The sequence below is a fragment of the Gracilinanus agilis genome, chromosome 3 (assembly GCF_016433145.1).
Source record: "Gracilinanus agilis isolate LMUSP501 chromosome 3, AgileGrace, whole genome shotgun sequence".
Classification (NCBI taxonomy): Eukaryota; Metazoa; Chordata; class Mammalia; order Didelphimorphia; family Didelphidae; genus Gracilinanus; species Gracilinanus agilis.
Window position 1 is genome coordinate 318,283,282 of NC_058132.1, and position 22,743 is coordinate 318,306,024.

The window sequence follows — 22,743 nt, forward strand, 5'->3', positions numbered from 1 at the left end:
CAACCTATCCTAGAACACAAAGCTGGCTCCTGGATCTTCCCCTCTCACCTCAACACTCCAATTCATCATACAAGCATCGACAACTACACCAGCAGCCCCTGGGAGCCATTTCTGCCCACATGGGCAAATTTTGTTCAGACTGGCTGAGGTCTGAGCATGGAGGTCCCACTTGTCCTAAATGGAGTTTTCCCAAGAGAAGAGTTTATATTAAAAGGGGAAGAGAATGAGAGGAAGAGAGGACAGGAGAGAGAAAGAGGTGGTATTGTTCTGTTTGCATCTGTGTTCAAGTATCCAGTTTTGACCAACACAAACAAACCCCTTTCCTCCTGCAAAAGTTAAAGCAAAGCCAAGGAGAAATGGGAATGCCTGAATTCTCACACCCTTCACCTCTTCCTCAAGTCTTCTCCTTCTCAGACCAATCCCCTTAACTACATATAAGAACATCATGCACCAATATTAAATAGGGTTTAAGAGTTCAGACAGCTCTGGCCAGAGAGGCAGCTCCAACATCAGCCAGTTTGCAGAATTCTCCACGGGAAAAATGTGAGCCCCATTCAAGAACGAAAAATAAAGGGTTCGATCTGTGCTCTCCAGGGTTTGCTCTCTCCTCCTAATAAAAAGGTACCATTTTCAAGGGCTATGCTTTTAAGAAAATCTCCCATTTTTGCCTTCTTTTCCTTGGCATGTTTTCTCCTTTTCTTAAATCACTGACCAGTGGTCACTTTCACAGTAATTTGTCCCCAGAGAGGAAAACCTCCATTTCCAGGAAGAATTCCCTAACGATGGTCTTCTTCCTCTGATCAATTTTTTGTCTTTGTATAATAGTGGATTTAAAAGGAGAGCTGCTAGGGAGCTCAATGGATTGAGAGCCAGGCCCAGAGACAGGAGGTCCTGGGTTCAAATCAGCTAGGAAGTTTCCCTCTGATTAAATGCAGGCCCTACCCCCAGTTTGCTTTAGCTTTCTCCTTCATCACAGTAGAAAATCCCAAATCCTAGTTCCACTTACACTTATTGGAGGAGAGGGAGGAGGGAGAGATGTGAAGAAAAAAAGAAACACACAATTTGTTTGGGGTTTAGTAGGTTTGGTTTTTTTTTTCTTGTAATTTTATGGTCGTTTTTCTTTTCATTTAACACTGTACACTAGTATTTATTGTCAAACAGCCCAACACGTGTTCTGGCCAGTGGGGTCGAAGGAGGATCTTTGAAGCCAAGATTAGATGGGGAGCTGCTTGTCAATACCCATGCCAACAGCAGTTGCTGGGAAGGATGGAGGATGTTCACCATGGGACGGGCCATGGTGACAGATAAGCACGATGGTCTGAGTATCCCCTTGCTGTTTGTCTTCAACAAGGTCACTCTCTCACCCCAGTGGGTTATTTCCTGATCAAGGCTCACATGCTACTGAGAACTGAGTAGGGATATTTCAGCCTTGGAACTCAACTACAGGGATACATATCAGCTGCAAAATAACACTTTTTAAAACTTCATTTTAACTGTTCCAATTTTTGTTTGTCATCTGTTAAGTTTTTCAGCCTTAGTTCTTCTTCTTCTCTTCTTTTCTGCTTCTTCTGTCGTCTTACCCTTATCCACATTACACAACTAACACAAATCGCAGTAAAACACATTTTTTTTTTTTTTTTTTTTTTTTTTGTGGAGAGGGGGGTGGGAGGTGGCTTCACGCCCCTTGGAAGAAGACTGATGGCTCTAGCTCTCACTGAACTCTTTCCGTGAAGTTCTCAGGAAAAACGCCTCGGCATTTCTCCAGCTCCTTATGCTGGTGCCAATCACTCTCCTTCACACCCATCAGCCAGCCTTCATCCTGAAAGAGACGCAAGTATAAGTGTTTTGGGTCTTTGGGATGGGGGTCCAGAGATTCTCCCCAACTCTAACTTGTCCTTTTTTAGCTTCTGGAAAGACTGTGCCTCTTCTACCACCATGACTTGGGCAAATCTTACCTATTTTTCAAGGTCTAATTCAAATCCTACCATTTTCAAGAAGAACTTTCTTAATGATGTCTTCTTCCTCTGAATGGTTTTGGATTTGTCTTTGTAGAATAGTGAATTAAAAAGTGGGGGAGGAGGGGTGGCTGGGTAGCTCAGTGGATTGAGAGACAGACCTAGAGACAGGAGGGTCCTGGTTCAAATGTGGCCTCTTGACACTTCCCAGCTGTGTGAACCTGGGCAAGTCACATAACCCCAATTGCCTAACCCCTTCCTACTCTTCTTCTTCTCCTTCTTCTTCTTCTCCTTCTTCTTCTTCTTCTTCTTCTCCTTCTCCTTCTTCTTCTTCTTCCTCTTCTTCTTCTTCTTCTTCTTTTTTTTTTTTAACCCTTACCTTCCATCTTGGAGTCAATACAGTATTGGCTCCAAGGCAGAAGAGTGGTAAGGGTAGGCAATGGGGGTCAAGTGACTTGCCCAGGGTCACACAGCTGGGAAGTGTCTAAAGCCAGATTTGAACCTAGGACCTCCTGTCTCTAGGCCTGGCTCTCAATCCACTGAGCTACCCAGCTGCCCCCCTTCCTACTCTTCTGCCTTAGAATCAATATGTAGTATTGATTCTAAGATGGAAAATGAGGGTCTTAAAAAGAAAATAGTGGGTTACAAGAATATGATAAGGCGTGTTCACACCATTTGTTGTTCACAGCTCTGCTTATGGTTCTTATGTATATAGCTTATAACATATCCTCCCCTGAACTCTACATCTCTTATATTTGTATTATTTAACTAATGTTTATCCTTCTCTTCTTTTGACCAGCTAACCTAAGCTCTAGAAAGAGATTACTATTAAGAACACAATTATAAAGATACTTTTCACACAAAATAATTAGATCTAAACAATTAGAGAAATATTCATTGTTCGTGAGTAGACCAAATAAATAATAAAAATGACAATTCTCCCCTAAATTATTTATTCAGTGCCATGCCAAAATGCCAAAAAGTTACTTTATAGAACTAGAAAAAAAATCATGACAAAATTCATCTGGAAGAACAAAAGGTCAAGAACAACAGGAGAATCAATGAAAAAAAAATGTGAAGAAAGGTGGCCTAGCAGTACTTGATCTCAAAATGTACTACAAAGCAGAAATCATCAAAACAATCTGATGTTGGAGACAGCTAGGTGGCTTAGTGAATTGAGAGCCAGACCTAGAGTTCCTGGGTTCAAATCTTGTCTCAGACACTTTCTAGTTAAGTGACCCTGGGCAAGTCATTTAACCTCCATTACCTAGCCCTTACCGCTCTTCTGTCTTGGAATCAATACTTGTATCAATTCTAAGACAGAAGGAAAGGGTTTAAAAAAAACCAATCTGGTACTGGCTAAGAAATAAGAGTGGTGGATCAGTGAAATAGATTTAGGATACAATACATAGTGGTAAATGCCCATAATAAACTAATGTTTGATAAATAGGAAATTCAAGCCTTAGGAATAAGAATTTGCTATTTGACAAAAAATGCTGGGAAAATTGGAAAGCAATTTGGCAGAAACCAAAATCTCACAGCATATATCAAAATAAGGTTAAAATGGGTACATAAGTCTGACATAAAGAATGATATCATAAGCAAATTAAGGAAGCATGGTAAATTTTATCTGTCAGATCTATAGAAAAGGGGAAAATGTATGGCAAACAAGAGATAAGAGAAGATCATGGGATGTAAATGGATAAATTTGATTACAATAGCTAAAAAACTTTTGCACAAACAAAACCAATGTGGCCAAAATTAGAAGGAAAACAGAAAAATTGGGGCGGGGGCAGTTTACAATAAGTTTCTCTGAAAAAGGCCTCATTTCTCAAGTAAGTCAACTTTATAAGAACACAAGTCACTCCTCAATTGATAAATGGTCAAAAAGTTTTGAAAAGGCAGTTTTCAAGGGGGAAATTTTTAGTCACATAAAAATGCTCTAAATCACTATTTATTAGAGAAATGCAAATTAAAGCAAATCTAAGGTACCACCTCACACCTATCAGTCTGGCAAATATGACAGAAAAGAAAAATGACAAACATTAAAGAGGAATATGGGGAAATGTTTACACTGACACACTATTGGTGAAATGGTGAACTGATTGACCATAATAGAGAGCAATTTGGAGCTATGGTCAAAGGGCCATAAAACTGTGCATACCCTTTGTCCAAGCAATACCACAACTATCCTAAAGAGAGAAAAAGGAAAAAAGGAAAAAGATTCATATGCACAAAAATATTTATAGCTTTTTAAATTTGATAATATTTTATTTTTTCCTCAATTACATGTAAAAACCATTTTTAACATTTAGTTTTTTTGAAATTTTAAATCCTTCTATCCCTCTCCTACCCCCCTCACTGAGACAGTAAATAATCTGATATAGATTTTACAAGTGCAATTTCATGAAAAACATTTTTCCCTATTAATCCTTTTGTGGAAGAAAACTCAAACAAAAAAATGAAGAGAAAGTGACAAATTATACTTGTTCTAGATTTAGACTCCATCAGTACTCTTTGGAAGCAGATGGCATTTTTGTCATGAATCCTTTGGAGTTGTCTTAGATTGTTGTATTGCTGGTAATAGCCAAGTTATTCACAATAATTGCTGTTATGGTATATACAATGTTATCCTGGTTCTGCTTATTTCACTCTCTTATCAGCTTGTGTGAGCCTTTCCAGGTTTTTCTGAAATCCTCCTGCTTATTTCTTATAGCACAATAGTATTCCATTATACTCATACTAAAACTTAAGTCATTCCCAAATTTATGGGTATTCCCTCACTTTCCAATTCTTTGTCACAACAAAATGAGCTCCTCTTAATATTTTTGTATGTACAGGATCTTTTCCTTTTTGTTTTTTATCACTTTAGGGTATAGACCTAGTAACGGTATTGCTGGGTCAAAGCAATATGATTGGATAGCCTTTTGGGCATAGATACAAAATGCTCTCCACAATGGTTGAATCAGTACACAACTCTCTCAATTTTTCCAATCCCCTCCAACTTTTGTCATTTTCCTTTTCTATCATAATAGTCCATCTATATCTCAGAGTTGTTTTGATTTGTATTTCTCTAATGAATACTAATTTAGATCATGTTTTTATATGATTACAGATAGCTTTAATTCCTTTGTCCGACAACTGCCTATTCATATCCTTTGACCATTTATCCACTGGGGAATGACTTGTATTCTTAATCATTTGACTCTTTCCTTTAAGTGTTTCAAGAAATAAGGCCTTTATTAGAGACTTGCAAAAAAATATTTTTCACCATTATGATGAATATATACTGTGCATTATCCTCCACCCTTCCCACATCTCCTGTTTTCCTCCTCTCTCTCTCCTTTCCTCCTGTCCACCTTCAAGTATGTTACTTATGACTACCACTTACCCCAATTTTCCCTCTCTTCTCCAACCTCCCGCCCTTCTACCTAATTGAGTGCACATGTTCTTCCCTCTCTTGAGTCAATTCTGATGAGAGTAAAATTCAAGCATTCCTCCTCTCCCTACCTCCCCACCAACTCCCCCTTCACTATAAAACAGGCTGTTCTTTTAGTGTATCTTTTATGTGAGATAATTTACTCCATTCTACCTCCCCTTTCTCCCTAATCCCAATGCATTCCTCCTTCTCACTTCTTAATTTTATTTTTTTAGATATCATGCCATCATATTCAATTCACCTTTGCCCTCTGTCTATGTGTACTCTTTCTACCTGCCCTAATAAAGATAAAGTTCTTAGGAGCTGCAAGTCCCATCTTCCTATCTAAGTATATAGACAATTTAATTTTATTGAATCTTTAAAATTTCTCCTTCCTATTTAATTTTTTATGCTTCTCTTGATTCCTGCATTTGAGAGTCAAATTTCCTATAAGCTCTTTTCATCAAGATTAGCTGAAAATTCTCTATTTTACTGAATGCCCACATTATTCCCTCTGAAGGATTCTACTTAGTTTAGTCAGGTAAGTAGTTCTTGGTTATAGTCCTACCACCTTTACCCTTGAATATTTATCAAATTCCAGACCCTTCAAATCCTTTAATGAAACCACTGTCTTTTTTTATCCTGACAGGCTCCCTGATTTCTTTTTGGCTACTTGCAATACCTTCTTCTTGACCTGGGAGTTTGGGAATTTGACTATGATGTTCCTAGGAGTTTGCATTTTGGGATCTCTTTCAAGAAGTGGAAAATGGATTCTTTCAATTTCTATTTTACCATCTGGTTCTAGAATATGAGGACAGTTTTCCTTGATAATTTCATAAAAAGATGATGTCTAGGCTTTTTTTTATCATGGCTAATCCAACTGGTAGTCCAATAATTCTTAAATTCTCTCTCCTAAATCTATTTTCCAGATCAGTTCTTTTTCCAATGATATATCTCACATTCCCTTCTTTTTTTCTTCTTTTGATTTTGTTTTATTGTTGCTTGATATCTCATGGAGTAGTCATTAGCTTTCACTTGTCCAATTCTAATTTTTAAGGAATTCTTTTCAGTGAGCTTCTGTACCTCCTTTTCTATTTGGTTATTCTGCTATTTAAAAGGTTCTTCTCTTCTCTGGGTTTTTATGCCTTTTGCCAATTGGTCTATCCTGTTTTTTAAGGTATTTTTTTTTTCAATTTTCTTGCTTCCTTAACCAAGCTATAGGGTCAGGTTTTTTTTATGATTTTCCTGTACCACTCTCATTTCTTTTCCCAAATTTTCTTCTACTTCTATTATTTGATTTTTTAAAATCATTTTTTAATTCTCCATTAATTCTTTTTGGACAGAAAAACAATTCATATTTTCCTTGGAGGCTTTGGATGCAGAAGTATTGCATTTTTTGTCCCTTTCTGAGTTTATGTTTTGGTCTTTCCTATCACCAAAATAATTTTCTATGCTATTTTTTTTTGTTGTTGTTTACTCATTTTCCATCCTTTTCCATGTCTTTTAACTTAAAAAAAAAAACTGTTAACAGGGAGGTTCTGTTCCTGTGGTGAAGGAAGCAACATCCCAAATTTCAATTCTTTGTATAGCTACCTTCAGAGATAGATCCGAGAATCTATAAGTTTTCACTTCTTCCAAAGGAGTATGATCTAAGGATAGGTGTGTTTAATATTATCCTCACCTGTGCTCTGGTCTTTGAGCAAAGCACTTTTGAACTTTTGAACACAAGCACTTTTCTTCACACTGGAACTGTGCTGCCTGCTGTCCTGCAGTCACAAGGGCTGGTGTCTGCCAGTGCTCCTCCTCACCCTATGACTATGACCTGGATCTGAGTATGAGCAATATGATAAGAGCCTTGTACCCAGAGCCAGAAAACAATCTCCTGTAATCTCCTTTTGACCAGTTGTCCAATCCCCTTGCCATCTGTGGCTTGCCGATAGTTCCACCATCTCCAAAGTCTGTGTTAGTTTGCCAAGGTGGAGCTTGCCTTGGCACACTGCTTTGAGCTCCATTCTCACTGAGGGGAGAGAGGGTGGAACAAACCCCCCCTGCTAACCTTCTAAGCTGTCTTAGCCTGAAAAAATGGTTCTACTCATCCTATGTTCACTTCTTTGTAGTTTTCCCTTACATTTCCCTGAGTTTGCCTTCTGGGAAGCAATAAAAATATTAAACCTAGATTCTACATGATAGCGCTTTAAGTTCCTGAAGAATGCTATCCCCATTCCCACCTGGTTCCCTAAAAATGTTTAGTTCTCCTGACAACTCTTTCTCTCATAACTGCAAACAGACATAATGGGTAGATTTCCTGAAACCTTATCTCTCCATGGGCACATGCACAGAAGAAGCACCTTTTGGGTGTTTAATAACCAACTGACACTCCTCTGACACTCCCAAAATAGGTACATACACACACACACAGGCTAAGACTCAAACTTCTGGATATCACCATAAGCTTTAGTGGCATACTAGGTCTATAAAAGCTTAATCCTTTACCTGTACACATTGACCATCCCAATTTGTATTCCAATTCACAGAACTAGCTATAGCACTTTGATTCATCACCCTAACTCTACTGAGGCATATTTATTTACTGGGTATCATTGTTGGCCTCTAAGATTCCACCTTGCTGTACTGGTCCTGGCAGTTGGCCTTTCCCATCTCTAAGATTCTATGATTCTATAGAGATAAAAGAGAAAAAAGGAGGGAGGCAAAGAAGGAAATAAAAAAGATGGATGAGGAAGGGTAAAAGAAAAAGTAAAGAAAAAAGTGGCAGAGAAAGGTAGAAATAAGGGAGAGGGGAAAGGAAAGGCTAGAGAAGAGAAGGTTGGGCAGAAAAAGAAATGAGATAGAAAAGGAAGAAAAGAGAAAGGTAAAGGCAGACAGCAATTATAGAATCAAAGAACTTCAGAGCTAGAAAAGGACCTTTCTAGAAATAAACTAGTCCAACTTTCTCATGTAATAAATAAATGATTTCTCTAAGAGAGGGCAGAATGGGCAATAGAGAAAGGAGGAGACAAGAGCTAGTAATGGGAGAACTAGCATTTGAACCTAAGTCCTCTGATTAATTAAGATTCTTTCTCCCAATGAGAATACTCTTGCCATCTTAGTATTCCTGCTCCCTTTTCTCATTTCTCTCTCACAGGCCTTGGAGGTTACTAAATTTAGTAGTGGATGGTCTGATATCTGCAAAAGGTTTGTCAAGCAAATTTCATGTACCTAGAATCAGAATCTGGGGGAAAAGAGAGAGAAAAGGATAAGACAAGGAGAAAAAGAAGAGAAAGAGAAGAGTCAGACAAGAGAGAGACAGAGGAGAGGGATAGAAGGAAGGTGGGTATAACAGAGGAGAAGTAAGAATAAGAGTAAGAAAAAGGGATGAGGAGGGAGAATCAGACAGAAAAGAGGAGAGTAAGCATGAGAGTGGGAGTAAGAAAAGAACAGTTGTGGGGAGATACAGAGAGAATCCTGAATGACAATCAGCAAGTACGTCTTGTGCTCCAGGTGCCATGCTGAATACTGGGGATACAGAAAAAAAAATGGGGACAGGAAAGAAAGGAAGGAGGGAAGGAAGAGTAAAGAAGGAGAAAAGGGGGGATGGCTGGGTGGCTCAGTGGATTCAGAGCCAGGCCCAGAGATGGGAGGTCCTAGGGTCAAATCTGGCCTTAGACATTTCCTAGCTGTGTGACTTTGGGCAAGTGACTTAAACCCCCACTGCCTAGCTCTTACCACTCTTCTGTCTTGGAACCAATACACAGTACTGATTCTAAGACAGAAGATAAGAGTTTTTAAATTTTTTTAAATAAGGAGAAAGGGAATAAAAAGAAAAAGAAAAAAGGAGAAATGTAAGAAGAATCAGAGATAACCAGTTCCTCCCAGAAGCTAGATAAGTGACCAGATTGCCCTGCCCTTTTAACTCAGGCAGAGACTTTCCTTAAAGCCCTTTCTGTGGCCCATGCTACCCTCTTCTGATGACTGCTACTCCCAAGCACCAGCCACTGAGGTTAGCTGTGCTACGACCAGACCCCTGAGTATCTCACCTGCTCCTCTGGATTCTCAAAGGGAATCACCAGCACAACATCACCAGCCTTCAGCTGTAGTTCATCGCTGTCCGTGGCTGTGTAGTCATGCTGTGCCTGGACCTGCAGTGGGAAAGATCATCCATGAATGGAATGGACTACAGTGGTATGGTTGGGGCTTTTTTTTTTTTTTTTTTTTTTTTACTGTTTTTAATCACCTCATAACTAAACACTTGCCTATACATTCTCCTTTGTTGTGCTCTAATAATTTCTTGTTCTTTCTTCTTTTGTCCTTCAGAAAAGGTGGAATTGAGGGGTTGTGTGCCTGGACTTGAAGAGGTAGTTTTCTCTGGATAACAGAGCAGAACTTTCTCAATTCAAAACCAAACCTTCTTTTTTTAAAACCCTTACATTCTGTCTTAGAATCAATACTAAGTATTGGTTCCATGGCAAAAGAACCTGGCTTCTCCAGCTTCTGTTAAGTTCCAACTAAATTTCCCAGTCCCCTTAATTCTAGTGCCTTCCTTCCATTATTACCTATTTATCCTATATAGAGCTCATTTTGTTCTATATTTATTTGCACATTGTCTTCCCCCACTAGGTCATCTGCTCCTAGAAGACAAGGGCTATCATTTGCCTCTTTTTGATTTCCCAGCACCCAGGAGGTATTTAGGAAATGTTTGTTGATTGATTGGTTGAATATTTTGATGTGTGAGACTCAACCCATTACATGGCTCTATTGACTTTACTAACAGGTTTCAAGAGATTTTTGCTGAGGAAGAAAGCCCTTTCTAAGGAAATAGTGGAGAATATGAATTACTGGCTATAATGCCGGATGAATGGAACCACTCTCTTTTTCCCAAATGGAGAGACTATCTGCCTTTTCTCAGAAAAGCTGATCCTTCCTTACAATTCTCCAAGCTAAGCAGTCAGGAGAGAAAAGGGTTTCTTTCTCCCTTCCTCTCTCACCTTGAACATGAATCCTGGGGGCAGGTCAGACCTCTTAGGGGGAGTACTGCCCTCTACAGTTCCATTCACAGTGGCCGGGAAGGTCTCAACCACCACAGCAGGCAGGGAGCTCTAAGAAAAGAGACAACAAGAGTCAGAGAGTTGTTGTGGAGGACTGGCTGGAGAGTTTGGGCAAGGGTAACAAAAGACAGTTGCCCCAAAGCCCCAGAATCCACCTTGGCAGTCAGTGAGGGTCACAGGCCGGCCCATCCAGAATCCTCACTGGCACTGGTGTGTGGGTCCAGCTTATAGGGCAAAGGGAGAAAAGCACTGGACTGGGGTTAAGCCTTAAATATTCACACACCCGGCTAGGGTTGGGAAAAGAAAGACAGAGACAGAAGCAACGAGAAAAAGGCAGAGACAGAAAAAAAAAAAAAAAGTCTGTCTTCCCCGTAGTCTTACAGAGGCCCCTTCACTTGCCGCCGTCTCTTTGGCTCCTTCGGGTGCTGCCACTGGTTTCGTCCCGCCAGCCTCTGCCACATCTCCTGGCTGCAACATAAATCCCAGAGCCAGGTCAGATCCTGGCCTGATCCCAAGGTCTAGGAAAAGGCAAACTCTCCCCCCACCAAAGAAGAACAGGTCAGGCCAGAATCAGCAGGGTCTTCACCTATAGCATCCATACCCCCCCCCCTTCTAGACCACAGTGTGTTGTCTCTGGACAAAGCCTGCCTCTTAGAACCTTTTCTCTCTCCCCTCTTCTTGATTCTTCCATAGACATTTAAGAATTAGAGCTTTAAAACCTTCGGCTATGGGGATGACTCTTTTCTGGTGTAAAGAACATAGACTGAAAATCAAAGACAGCCTCAATCCCTCCTTCTCTCTCCGTGTGATCCCTGGCAAAGTCACCTAAGCTCAATGGATCTTAGTTTCTTCATTCATCAAATGGTAATTCCAACCTTGGTTCACCTATCTCTGAGAGTCATTATGAAATCAAATTAAATTATGGATGTCAAAGTGCTTTGGAAAACATCAGGAAATGGACAGATGAAAATTATGTTGCTATAGAGTCCTCGGAAGAATGAATGATAGAAGCCAAGTCCTAAACCGAATTCAAGAGCCTCTCCTATGTCCTCAGTCTACAGACCACTTGTCCCTCTCTGCCCCCTTCCCCTGGAGCTCCGGATTAAGCCCTAGAAGGATTGTTAGGAAGAATTCATTTCTACCAAGAACAGAAGGTGAGTGCTACTACTCTATGAAAGGCATTAAACAAGGTGGGAAGGGCTGATGAGTGACTTTTGCCTACACTCTGAACTTTGAGAACCATGCCCCTGCCTCCAGGCAGGTCTCCCCCAAACTGGAGAAGAATGGTGCCTGAGCTCCTTTTCTGAAGTCCTCAGCTCTCCTTAATTCACGGCTTAATTCCATCTTCTCATTCCCCCTTTTCCCTCCATCTGGAGGGCAGGGACAAGTTGGGGAGGTGGACGGGGCACTTACTTGGGCCGGCCCAGGCTCTGCGGTCTGGCTGGGCCAGACCACGGGAAAAGCGCCCTCTTCGGTGGCGCTATCAGCAGGGCCCTGCTCCACAGACTGCAGGCTGCCAGCTGGACTCTCTGCAGCCTAGGGACAGGCATGGGCAGAAGGGGAGGAAGAAAAGAAAAGAGAATAGGAGAGGCGAGGGAAGGAAGTAATGGTCAAGGCATAAGAAGAAGAGAAAATAGACATGAGCAAATGGCCTATGAGGAAAGGGGAGGGGGGGGGGGACACAGAGACACACGGAATCCAGGAGTCAGCATCTGGGCCTATAGTCAAGCCTGGTGGAAGGGAAGTCGAGGACTGGGCTTTTGCCTTTCTTTTCATCTCCAGGGCCTGCCAACAAAGCTTAATAAATACTTGTTGACTGACCATCCTACACACTCTCCCTGGCAAAAGTCGGAGCTAAATAATGACAGTTCATTGATGGAAGATCACAGGCCTTCATGGGCTTTGCCCAAAGCCATCTGTCATCTCAACAAAATTGCCTCTGAGTTAGAGATCCAACTTGACCCCCAAAAAACTAATGGCAGGTAGTCACTGGTGAAATTAAAGGTGAAGTAATGCCTAAACCATTCTACTTCCTTTCTAAGGCGATCCCAAAATGCCCTTCTTAAAAAGAACCCAGATAAATCATCTCAAGAGGTACCATCTTTCTATTTTGTGGTTTAAAAAAAAAATCCAGTACTATCAATTACCCTGCAAAGACCTAGAGAATTTAATAATAAGGCATCACTCTATAGGAGGAGAAACAAATCACAGCTGAGTTCTACCTAGGATTCAGGCCTCTGTGGTCCAAGGAACATCAACTACTCTCCAATATGAACCTTCCATTCCAAGCATTCTAGGCAACTCACTGTTACTCCCCCATCCCTGCCCTGCCATGCTGACGTGTTCAATCCTGGCCCTATGCTTTTGCCCTTCCCTTTGCTGAAACACTAACCAACCTTCAAGGCCCAAGCCAAGTCCCACTTTCTCTACATGGGCTTCTTGAACCACTCCAACTCTTGATGATTTTTCTGGTCTCCAAATTCCTATTGCACATATGGTTTCAACATGGTCTAGACTTTTTCTCTGTTTGCAGAGAGCACACTTCTTTGCATTCCCACAGGTCATTCTTCATTCATGCCTAGCATGCCCTGCTCCTTATGCTAACCTTTCAGAATTCTTCAAGCCTGAGGCAATACCTTGTTCTCCACTTAACTTTGCCTGATTCTCTGCCCTCTTCCCCCCAATAAAATTACCTCCCCTTTCTTCTTCTCAAATTTCCCTAGAGCACTTTACCTGGAATTTCTCTCTCGCTTCCATCCTCCCCACCTCATAGTTTACTGATTGATTCACAAGCTGTATTTCCCTTCAAAAACTGTAAAATCTATCAGGAGAGGGACTATACTGTTTTTCATCTTTGTATCTCCAGCCCCTAGAATGATGGCCTTGAACAAAGCTAAATGCTTAATAGATATTTTATTGAATCAATCTCAATCAGCTTGCATGGATCAAGTAGTCTCTTGTCCTTGCCCTCCTCCCCATAACATTTGGGAAGATAAGGGTCAATAAAGGCTTGTTGATGGATATATGATTGACAGCCCCGCTGTCACATTTGACTCCTGAGGAAAATTTAAATAACTGTGAAAAATACAGGGTTTGGCTTTGCTTGTGACACTACTGACAGTTTTAAGCTAGGAGCCCAGGGTGCTGGAATCTTCAACTTCCTCAGTTTTCACAAAGGAACATAGAGGAAAACAGCTATGGTGTATGGGAGGTGGACATAAGAGGAAGCAAACTCATAGAATCACCCCATTGGAAGGGAAAAGAGACTTGGGAACAGAATAGAATAATGGAAAGAAAATTAAACCGTTAGAGAACCTGAATTCTTTGCCTTTTAACTAACTGTGTATCTATGGGCTTCCCTCTCTGAATCTCAGTTTCCCTATCTGTAAAATGAAGTGGCTGGACTGAATGATCTCTAAGTTCATTTACATATCTAACATTCTATAATTCAACAATCTTTAGATCAGGAGTTCTTAACCTTTTTGGGTATTACAGACCATCTAGCAGTCTGGTGAAGCCTATCCATTTTTAAATGCACAAAATAAGACAGATAGGATTACAAAGATTAATAAAAATAAAGATGCAATTTTTTTTCCTATCCAATTTCACAGACTACCTGAAATTTCTCCACAGACCCCCAACGGGAACCTAAGGTTAAGAACCCTGCCTTGGTAATTCACACATTCTACCAATCTGGTTATAAATAGTTGTACACAGCAGCATGCGCCATGGGGTGCTCTGAATGTCTTTCAATGCCACCAGAAAAGATGAACCCTCAGGAGAACTGGATCCAGGGGATAATCATGCTAGGCAGGCAGGCAGGCACAAGAAATGACAGAAAGACAGAAGAGATTCTGGAAGGCAAACCTACTACAGCCAATGGGCAGGAAAATGGCACTGACACGAAGAAAGCATGATGAGAGAACTGAGTTCATGCCAAGGGGAAGGGAACGAGGAGACGCCTGAAAGGGGAAGACACAAAGCTTACCTCCCAGAGATCCCATGGAATTGACTAAGCATGTCAAGGTGTGATAAGAAGGAGAGAGTTAGATTTAGCAGGCCAACGAACACAGGCAATTAGTTCCACCCAGATGAGCCCTTTCCCCTTCCTCCCAGGATCCCAACTTTGATGGTACTGTGCCCACAACTGAGCTGGGCTAGGTTGGAAGGCAGAATTATCAAAGAGCCTAAGACACTGAGACCTATAGATCATTAATGGGATCTGGGACCTAGCTCCACATTCAAGGAGAATGACTCAGCACCAATATGATCAAGTCAGGGTCTTCCCTGGGACATCACTAAAGGCCTTATTACCTAGTCAGCTATAATTGCATAATCTGTATGCAAATAATTTGCATGCAACCACATAAATTGGGACAAATTATTAACAGTAAATTTTTTCAACTCCTGGCAAAATGCTTTAAAAAATTTGTTTTTAATTAACAAAAAACCCACACCTTCTCTCCTCTCTATCCCTCGCCCCCTCACTGAACAAGAAAAAAAGATTTTTTTTTTTAACAAAAACAGAGTCAAACAAAAAAATGCAAAATTACTAAATTGGCTGGGTCTAAAAAATATGTCTCAATCAATATGTCCCAGCACATTTCTTCATGATACTCTGGAATCATGCTAACTAAATTTCAAAGTAAAATCTTGCTCCTCTTCATGCCACCTGGGTACTCACTATTCTAGAGCTCTCCAACCAAATGGCTAACTATGAGGAACAGGGAGCCAAGTAAGAGAACAGCCTGGAGGACACAGAGAACTTTCTACTGGGAGATCCTACTTGAACCCCAGGTTGGGATTCTAGGAGGCCTAGCAGCCAAGAGACCAACCGACCTGACCAGAGGGTGTAGGTGCCTTCACAGGGCTTGCGACTGGTGGGATGGGATCAAAGTCCAGATCCAATAGGCTGGCATTTTCCTGGAAAGGCCCAGGGGCATCAAACTTGGCAGCAGGAAAGGAGGAAGCAGTTTGCACGTTAGACATAAGTAAAAAGGTGTGAACACATGGGGACACATGCATACTTCTCTAAACCTTACACACACATAGACACACCTGAGCAAATAACATATACTCTTCTACTGATCTTTATGTCATGGGCTTGTGTAATTAGAAATCCTGAACCCTTGGACTTCATCTCCCAGAATCCTTTTCCCTTCACCCATGTAGCATCCTTACATATTGTGCATAAAAGTTTGCTGTAACCCCACCTTTTTTTAACTCTTCTTTCCACGCTCTCCTCCTGGCTCTCTTCCTGCTTTTGGCGATCCAGGCAACTCTCTCTTTGCTAATGCTATCATTTCCCTTTTGCTTCAAGTTATTAATTAATAAATTATATAAGAATATAATACTTGAAGTATTTGGATATTAATTTTTGTTTTTTTTTAAACCCTTGTACTTCGGTGTATTGTTTCATAGGTGGAAGATTGGTAAGGGTGGGCAATGGGGGTCAAGTGACTTGCCCAGGGTCACACAGCTGGGAAGTGGCTGAGGCCGGGTTTGAACCTAGCACCTCCCGTCTCTAGGCCTGACTCTCACTCCACTGAGCTACCCAGCTGCCCCTTGGATATTAATTTTTAAGCTTACAGGCTGAAAAGGCATGACCAACCAATGCTTCCAAGATTATAGCGGTTAACTTTAAGTAGTACTCTAAGGTTGGTCCCCATTCCCCATGTGTCCTGAGATTTGAGGAGACATCTTCATACTTTACTATCTTTTCTGAGTCTCCCCTCTTTGCCACAAGGTTTCCTCCTATTCTCCCATTATCGGGAAAGGGTTTAGCATCTCCAAAACTGCCCTCTCCCCATCTTATAGCCATTGCCCCCAGGATCTATCCAATTGGGGAGTCTGTCCCTGATGGAAGGAAATAAAGGATGATTGTGCAGGAATAGACACTAAAATAAATCACAGGTCATGGCTTTCCTTTCCAAGGATGAAGATATATGACATCAGAGCCAGTCTGCTCAGAAAATATCACTGCCTGAACTTCAGTCATTTCATTTGGTCACACAGCATAATTCCACAAAGTTCAGAGACTTATTTTGGCTAGAATAATCCTCTTTTCAAACTCCAAGTATGTCTATAATTAATATCCATACTTAGCTACTACCAGCATAATTCTGAGGGACTTAGCATGAAAAATGCTCTCCAACCTCTAAAGAAAGAACTGTTGGAGTCAGAATGCAGATGAAGGAATATCATTTTTCACTTGTTTATTTGGGTTTATGTTGATGAGATTTTGATTTTATAAGATTATTCACTTACAAAAATGAACAACATGGAAATATGTCTTGCTATCACGTGATAATACATGTACAAACCAGATTGAATTGCTTGCCATCTCCGGAAGGGGAGAAGGGAAGGAGAAAGGGAGACGATCTGGATCATAGAACTATAGAAAACTTCTGTGGAAATTTGTTATTACATGTGACTTGCAAAATAAATAGATAATGTGTAATTAATATCCATCATTTTATACACTGGTGTGAATAAGTCCACACACATACCCAATTCTTTTCTTCCCAACACCTCACTAAGATATTTGCACCAAAGGAATGGAAGCCTTAAACACAGGTGAGGTGGGAGAGAAAGAAATACAACATTTTGGAGCATAGCATACTTTAAGGGGTTGGGCCTATATGGGAAGGTGTGGGGGAATGCTACACCAAGGAACTATGAGGAACAAAGGAGTCTAGAAAAAGGGTCAGGCTATTCTAAAATAAATCGAGTCAACTGATTGTTGATTCAGAATATCAATAAACCTAAATCAAAGAGTTCCGTAAAAACAAAAAAGTCTAACAAGAACACCAAGGAGGGGACCTTTGAGAAGTCATGCCTCTCCTTACCTCCAAGCAGGCAAATTTCTACCCTATGAGTAAAGGTCTCCTGGCCTTTCACAGAATCCCTTGTGATGCCAGAAGTCTTTCCTTTGTGTGGCCAGTGACAACGATGATGGCGGTTCAGTGGTAGTCCATTGAGGCTAGGCCTTCCCCTTACCCCCATTGCCCAGAAACCCCAATGGCCCTCTCTCCCCTCTGTACATCAAAGGTGAGAATGCTCTGGATGGAGGCCGTGCTTGATCTTCAGGCCAGGCTCCATGAACAGGTGTATTCCCCCAACTAGATGCACAAACATGTGGGATAGATATGCAATGGGTAAAAGGGAAAAAGAGAGAGGGAAAACATGCAGTGAATTAATGAGGGAAATAGCAGGCATGGATGGGATAGAGAATATAAATGGGGAGAGAGACGAAGGCCCTCTTCGAGCCCGTGGCTTGGGTATTTTCCTTTCTCCTGGTGAAGTAGGAAGACAGGTGCAGCAGGCCCTCTAGGGGGACATTTCTCCCATTAAGATCAGATGAAACACATGGCCTAAACCATTCTTCCCAGAGAAGGTTTCCCAATTTGTTCTGAGATGCTCAGAATAAACCCTTAAAGGGTCACAGAAGGCCAGTCATGGCAGATGACAATCCCTGCTTCTAGGGAGGCTGCGGCTGAATCTGACACCAGTAGGGTGAGCCCCCAAAATTGGGGGCGACAGGAAGGAATGAGGACAGCCACATTGCCCAATGATGGGGTAAACCGACTCAGGTCAGAAACAGGGGCCACAGAATAACAGATTCTTGGAGCTGGAGAGGATCTCAGGAGTCATACAGTCCAATCCATAGCCAAACCAAAAACCCCATCTAGAAAATCCTCGACAAATGGTCACTGAGCCTCTACTTAAACAACTCCAATTGCAGAGAATTCACTACCTCATAAAGTAGCCTATTCCTAATAGAATGTAAGGCTGAGGATTATGGAATTTTTCATTCTTGTATTTCCAGAACTTAGCACCTTCCATATGTCAACACATCACGGACCTATGATTTCATCACTTTAGGAGGCTTCTTTCACCAAGGCGGAAAAAAATCATCTATAACTTATAGTCTTGGGGAATTTGGTGAGGCTTAGACTGGGTCATTTGTTCATGGTCACACAGCTTTAAGTGCCAGAGCCAGAATTTGAATCCTGGTACAGTAGACAGAGAGCTAAGCCTGAAGCCAAAAAGACCCAAGTTCAAATCCAGTCTCAGACACTTAATAGCTGTATGACCTTGAACGAGTCACTTAACCACTGGCTGCTGCAGCTTCCTCATCTGTAAAATGGGAGATAATAACAGCACCTACCTCTCAGGGTGCTTTTTGAGAATAAAATGAAATAGTTGTAAATCTTTAGCACAGGGCTTGGCATATAGTAGTTACTGTTACTATTTCTTACTTCAAATCCAGCATCCTAACCATGACATTATGATGTTTCTCTGCCTTGTACACACAGCAGATGTTCAATAATAGTTCCCATTTCTATACTGTTTCAAGGTTTATAAAGAGACTGAGATAGGTAATACAGACAATATTTACAGATAAATTGAGGTGTAATAAAGTTGAATGAATCCTAAGCAAGGGTCACACGGCAATGAAGTATCAATCAGGATTCAAGCCCAGGTTAGATAGACCCCAGCCTCAGTGTTCTTTCTGCTATACCAGTGATTCCCAAAGTGGGTGCTACTGCCCCCTGGTGGGTGCTGTAGCAATCCAGGGGAGCAGTGATGGCCACAGGTGCATTTATCTTTCCTATTAATTGCTATTAAAATTAAAAATTAATTTCCAAGGGCACTAAGTAATATTTTTTTCTGGAATGGGGGAGGTAGGCCAAAAAAGTTTTGGAACCACTGCGCTATACCAAGTTCCTCTCAATGAAGAGCGAGGGTTTTCTAAGCCTATTTCTCAAGTCCCAGAACTCTAACTTCCAAAATATCCATTGCCCAGAACAGCATTGCTGGCTGAGAATAAGATGGGTTCTAGATTCAGCTGTCACTAGTTATGAACTTGGCCAAGTCACCTCACTAGTCCCTTCTAGCTTTGACGTTGTTATATGTTAGTTTAATCTGATTTTCTTTGAGTCTCATTTTCCTCACCTGTAAAAGGAAGAGACTGGACTAGATTATCTATAAAGTCTCTTCTAACTCAGAGTCTATGTTTCAATGATCAAATGAGATAATATTTGCAAAATGCTTAATACAGTGCCTGGCACATAGTAGGCATCATGTAAATGCTAAATTCCTTCTCCAATGAGCAATATATAAAAAGCACTACATAAAGAAAGGAGTGTATATTCTGGTGGTACATATAACAAAATCTGGAACATAGAAACATAAGGGAGCTTAACTACTTAACCCCTTAGGGCATCATTTTGTAAAAATGGACTTGTAGCTTCCTATGTGTGCACCTCTGGTCCCCAGTTCAAATCCATAAATCATGGAAAGGTGTGGAAGCCTTTTCTTACCCTAAACTGCCAGCACCTGCTCTGAACCCTTCCTGTTCCTTCCTCATTTCTCCTGGAGAGGAGTGGGGGGAAAAGATGATATATGATAAAAGGAGAAAGTAAGGGAGAAAGAATGAATGAGGATGGCCGTGGCTGACCTGTGAGGGGGTGGTCACGCTGATCTCGGGGACAAAATTGTCATCAAACAAGCTGATAATGTGCTCCTGCTTGATTTCCTTGGACGGAGTGTGTTTGGGAGGCGGTGGGACTGGTGGACCTTTTCGAAGCTGCAGGCAGATAAGGGTAGGGTGCGACCGACGACAGGGGGCAGGGGACCACGCGGCAAAACATGGTGGGGTAAAAAGATGTAGACAGAGACAAAGACAAAGCTCTAGTTAGTCAAACCACAGACCATGGACAAGGAGTACAGGGCAGGAGGAGATGCTGGCCTCAGTCAGGAAAATGGGAGCAGGTGGGTCCACCTGCCATCCTGGTGACTCCTCCGCTGGAGAAGGGGAAGCAAGATTCAAAATGATCATTATGTCTCAACACAGACACCAGAAATGCCAGTTTAATCTCAAGAGTGGGAAAGAAGAAAAGTTAAGCCTTAAAACAATGCCCTAAAGAGAGAAAGAAAAAGGAAGTCCATCCAACACCAACCCAGCTCCCTCCCCGAGGCAGGGACCTACCTGCTCAAGAAGAGAAAACAGCAGCTGAGAGAACTCAGACCCTAAGGATAGCTCAGCTGAGGCTTCTGTCTCTTTATACTCAGCTTCTCTCTGCCTGCCCTCTGAAGGTGAGAGGTATGTCTTCTGCCTAACCAAATCCTACCCCTGTCCTTTATAACCCAGCTCATCTCTTTCATGGAAACTTCCTAGATCACTATAGCTCACATTAATGGCTCCCAGAAACAATCAGCCTCTACCATGCAACCTCACTCTTAGTCAGAAACTCTCCAGTATGGGCTCTTTTTTGTTTCATGTGTCTAAGTCTGGTGTACCCAACAGGGCCATTAGCTCCTTCAGGAAAGGGACTTCTTTGGAGATACAGCAGGCAAAGTGGGAGAAGATAACAGAAAGACCAACAGTGGAAGACTCATGGAGAAAGACAGAGTGAAGCTTAAGGAGAGAAGTAGGAAAAAATAAAAGGGAGGGAAGGGAAGAAATAATATGTCCTTAATGAGTTCTTACCAAATTCACATAGGTGCTTAATAAATTCTAACTAAATTCAATTTAATTATATAGATTTGGTCAAATTATATTGAATTTAACGGAAATAAAAATTTGAATGAAATACCTACCTCTAACTTGGGAGATTTTTTCTCCTTCATACAGTAAGAAAAGGCCTTCTGTCCATTAAAAAAAAAATGCCCTTTCCCAGCTCCCCTCTCTCTCTTGTTCCCCTGTCTCCTCTCCTTACAACAGCTAATCCAGGACATTTTTAGGTTGAGGAAAATTGGAATGCAGTGAAACACCAAAACCACCAGATGGTGCTATGGCTCTATCATTCTGCCTGCTGGCCTTAAAGACCAAGAAAACTACCCACACTATAGCTGGCTTCCATCTCTTCCCTTGGAATCCAAATCCAATTAAATCAACTTTAAAAAAAAAAGTTTTAAGCCCAAAATGGGAACAGTCCCTTCAACTGGACTGTTGCCTTAAAAGGGAGGCAAAAAGAATGTGGAACTGGGGAGCCCCTTTGTGTTTCTTGCCCTCCCCCCACTAACCAGGTGATTCCATCCCCATTTCTTCCCTCCCACTCCTGATACCATTTCGCTATCTTTTTCTTCTTAGTTTCCTTTTCAGTCTCCCTCTTTCTCTCCATTTTTCTCATTGATCTGTGAGCATGGCTAAATGATTCCTTCTTAAATCATGAATGTATCCTATCTTCTTCTACTCTCTTCTTTATAATCCCCCATCCCCAGTAACTTCCAACATCAAGCACACTCATAATAGGGCAGCCCGTAGGGAAATCTCAGAGAAAATGAGAACAGTTTTCCTTCCTTGGCACATGAGATAGCATTTGACCTGGCAGGACGACAGGAGAGGGTGGAGAGAGGAGAAAGGCAGCTGCACATGCTCTAGGATGCATCAGGATGCCATGGAAAATGAAAGATCCAGGAGAACCCCCATACCCTGAATCAGGGTGAGGGTGGGTGACATGCATGTGAGAAAAGGGTGGGAGAGCTATAATAAAAAAATAAGTTATGGGAGAGAGGAAGGAGCTATATAAAGAAAAACTCAGAATACAAAGAAGCTGGAGCAAAGAAAATATATAGCATAAGGGCTGCTGGGGCCCTGCAGGGATGGAAAGTGCCTGGTTATCCAATAAAGCCAAAAAACACTCCACTTAAGAAACATGAACTGGAGGGAGCTGAGCAGACTGAGGATGGGTCACTGTGGGGAATATGGGAAATCAGAGTAGTAATAGCATGTAATGGGCAAATAGCCAGTCAAACTGCTAAAGCTCAAGAACATTTTAGAGGCGACCAGACTCAGACTTTGAAGAAGGGCCCTCAGAAACTGGGAGGGCTTAGAGGAGGCTGATCTAAGAAGATGGGTCCTGGGATGCTATTGTATTTCTTACAGTGCCCATCCCCCAGGAATCAAATAGACTCCCAGGCCTCCCTTCTAGACCTCCACTATAATATCTCCACTTACCTCTTGCCTCAGAAGGGAAAAGAAGGCATTAGGAAGCCCAAAGAGGACATTCCTTCACTTAGAGAAGGAGGAAAAAGAATACAGGATGAGATAGAAGAGGAGGGAAATGGAAAGAAGAAAGAAGGAAAGGGAGGCAGAGAAAGAAGCAAAAGGTAAGGAAAGGACTGTGTGGTCAAGGGGGTACCTGAGACGGCGACTTGGGGATGGCAGCCCCAGGAGTATCCAGGCTGGCTGGTTCAGGCTCGTGGTTGACCTTGATCTCAGGGGTGCCAGCTGGGGAACCATCGGGTGGTGGTGAGGGGCTCTTGTTCCCTTTCGTGGGGGCATTGTCGCTGCAGAGACGGAGACAGAGACAGTGGGAGG

At 41.7% G+C, this 22,743-nt stretch overlaps 1 protein-coding gene across 15 annotated transcripts in view; it reads right to left on the reverse strand.

Moving 5' to 3' along the window:
* Positions 1 to 1,120: 1,120 nt before the first annotated feature.
* BIN1 (bridging integrator 1) overlaps positions 1,121 to 22,743 on the reverse strand; it is a 147,744-nt gene continuing 126,121 nt past the window's right edge. For 3 of the 15 annotated variants that reach the window (XM_044669951.1, XM_044669954.1, XM_044669952.1), the window contains 6 exons: positions 22,565 to 22,712; positions 19,879 to 20,007; positions 10,797 to 10,883; positions 10,356 to 10,466; positions 9,408 to 9,509; positions 1,121 to 1,819 (listed from right to left, as the gene is read on the reverse strand). In XM_044669951.1, the coding sequence (XP_044525886.1) occupies positions 1,712 to 1,819; positions 9,408 to 9,509; positions 10,356 to 10,466; positions 10,797 to 10,883; positions 19,879 to 20,007; positions 22,565 to 22,712 (685 nt within the window). In that variant the 3' untranslated portion in view covers positions 1,121 to 1,711. Of the gene's footprint in view, positions 1,820 to 9,407; positions 9,510 to 10,355; positions 10,467 to 10,796; positions 10,884 to 11,828; positions 11,952 to 14,403; positions 14,428 to 15,254; positions 15,363 to 19,878; positions 20,008 to 22,564; positions 22,713 to 22,743 lie in introns of all 15 variants that reach the window. The other 12 variants (XM_044669957.1, XM_044669959.1, XM_044669958.1 and 9 more) reach the window with 7 other exon arrangements.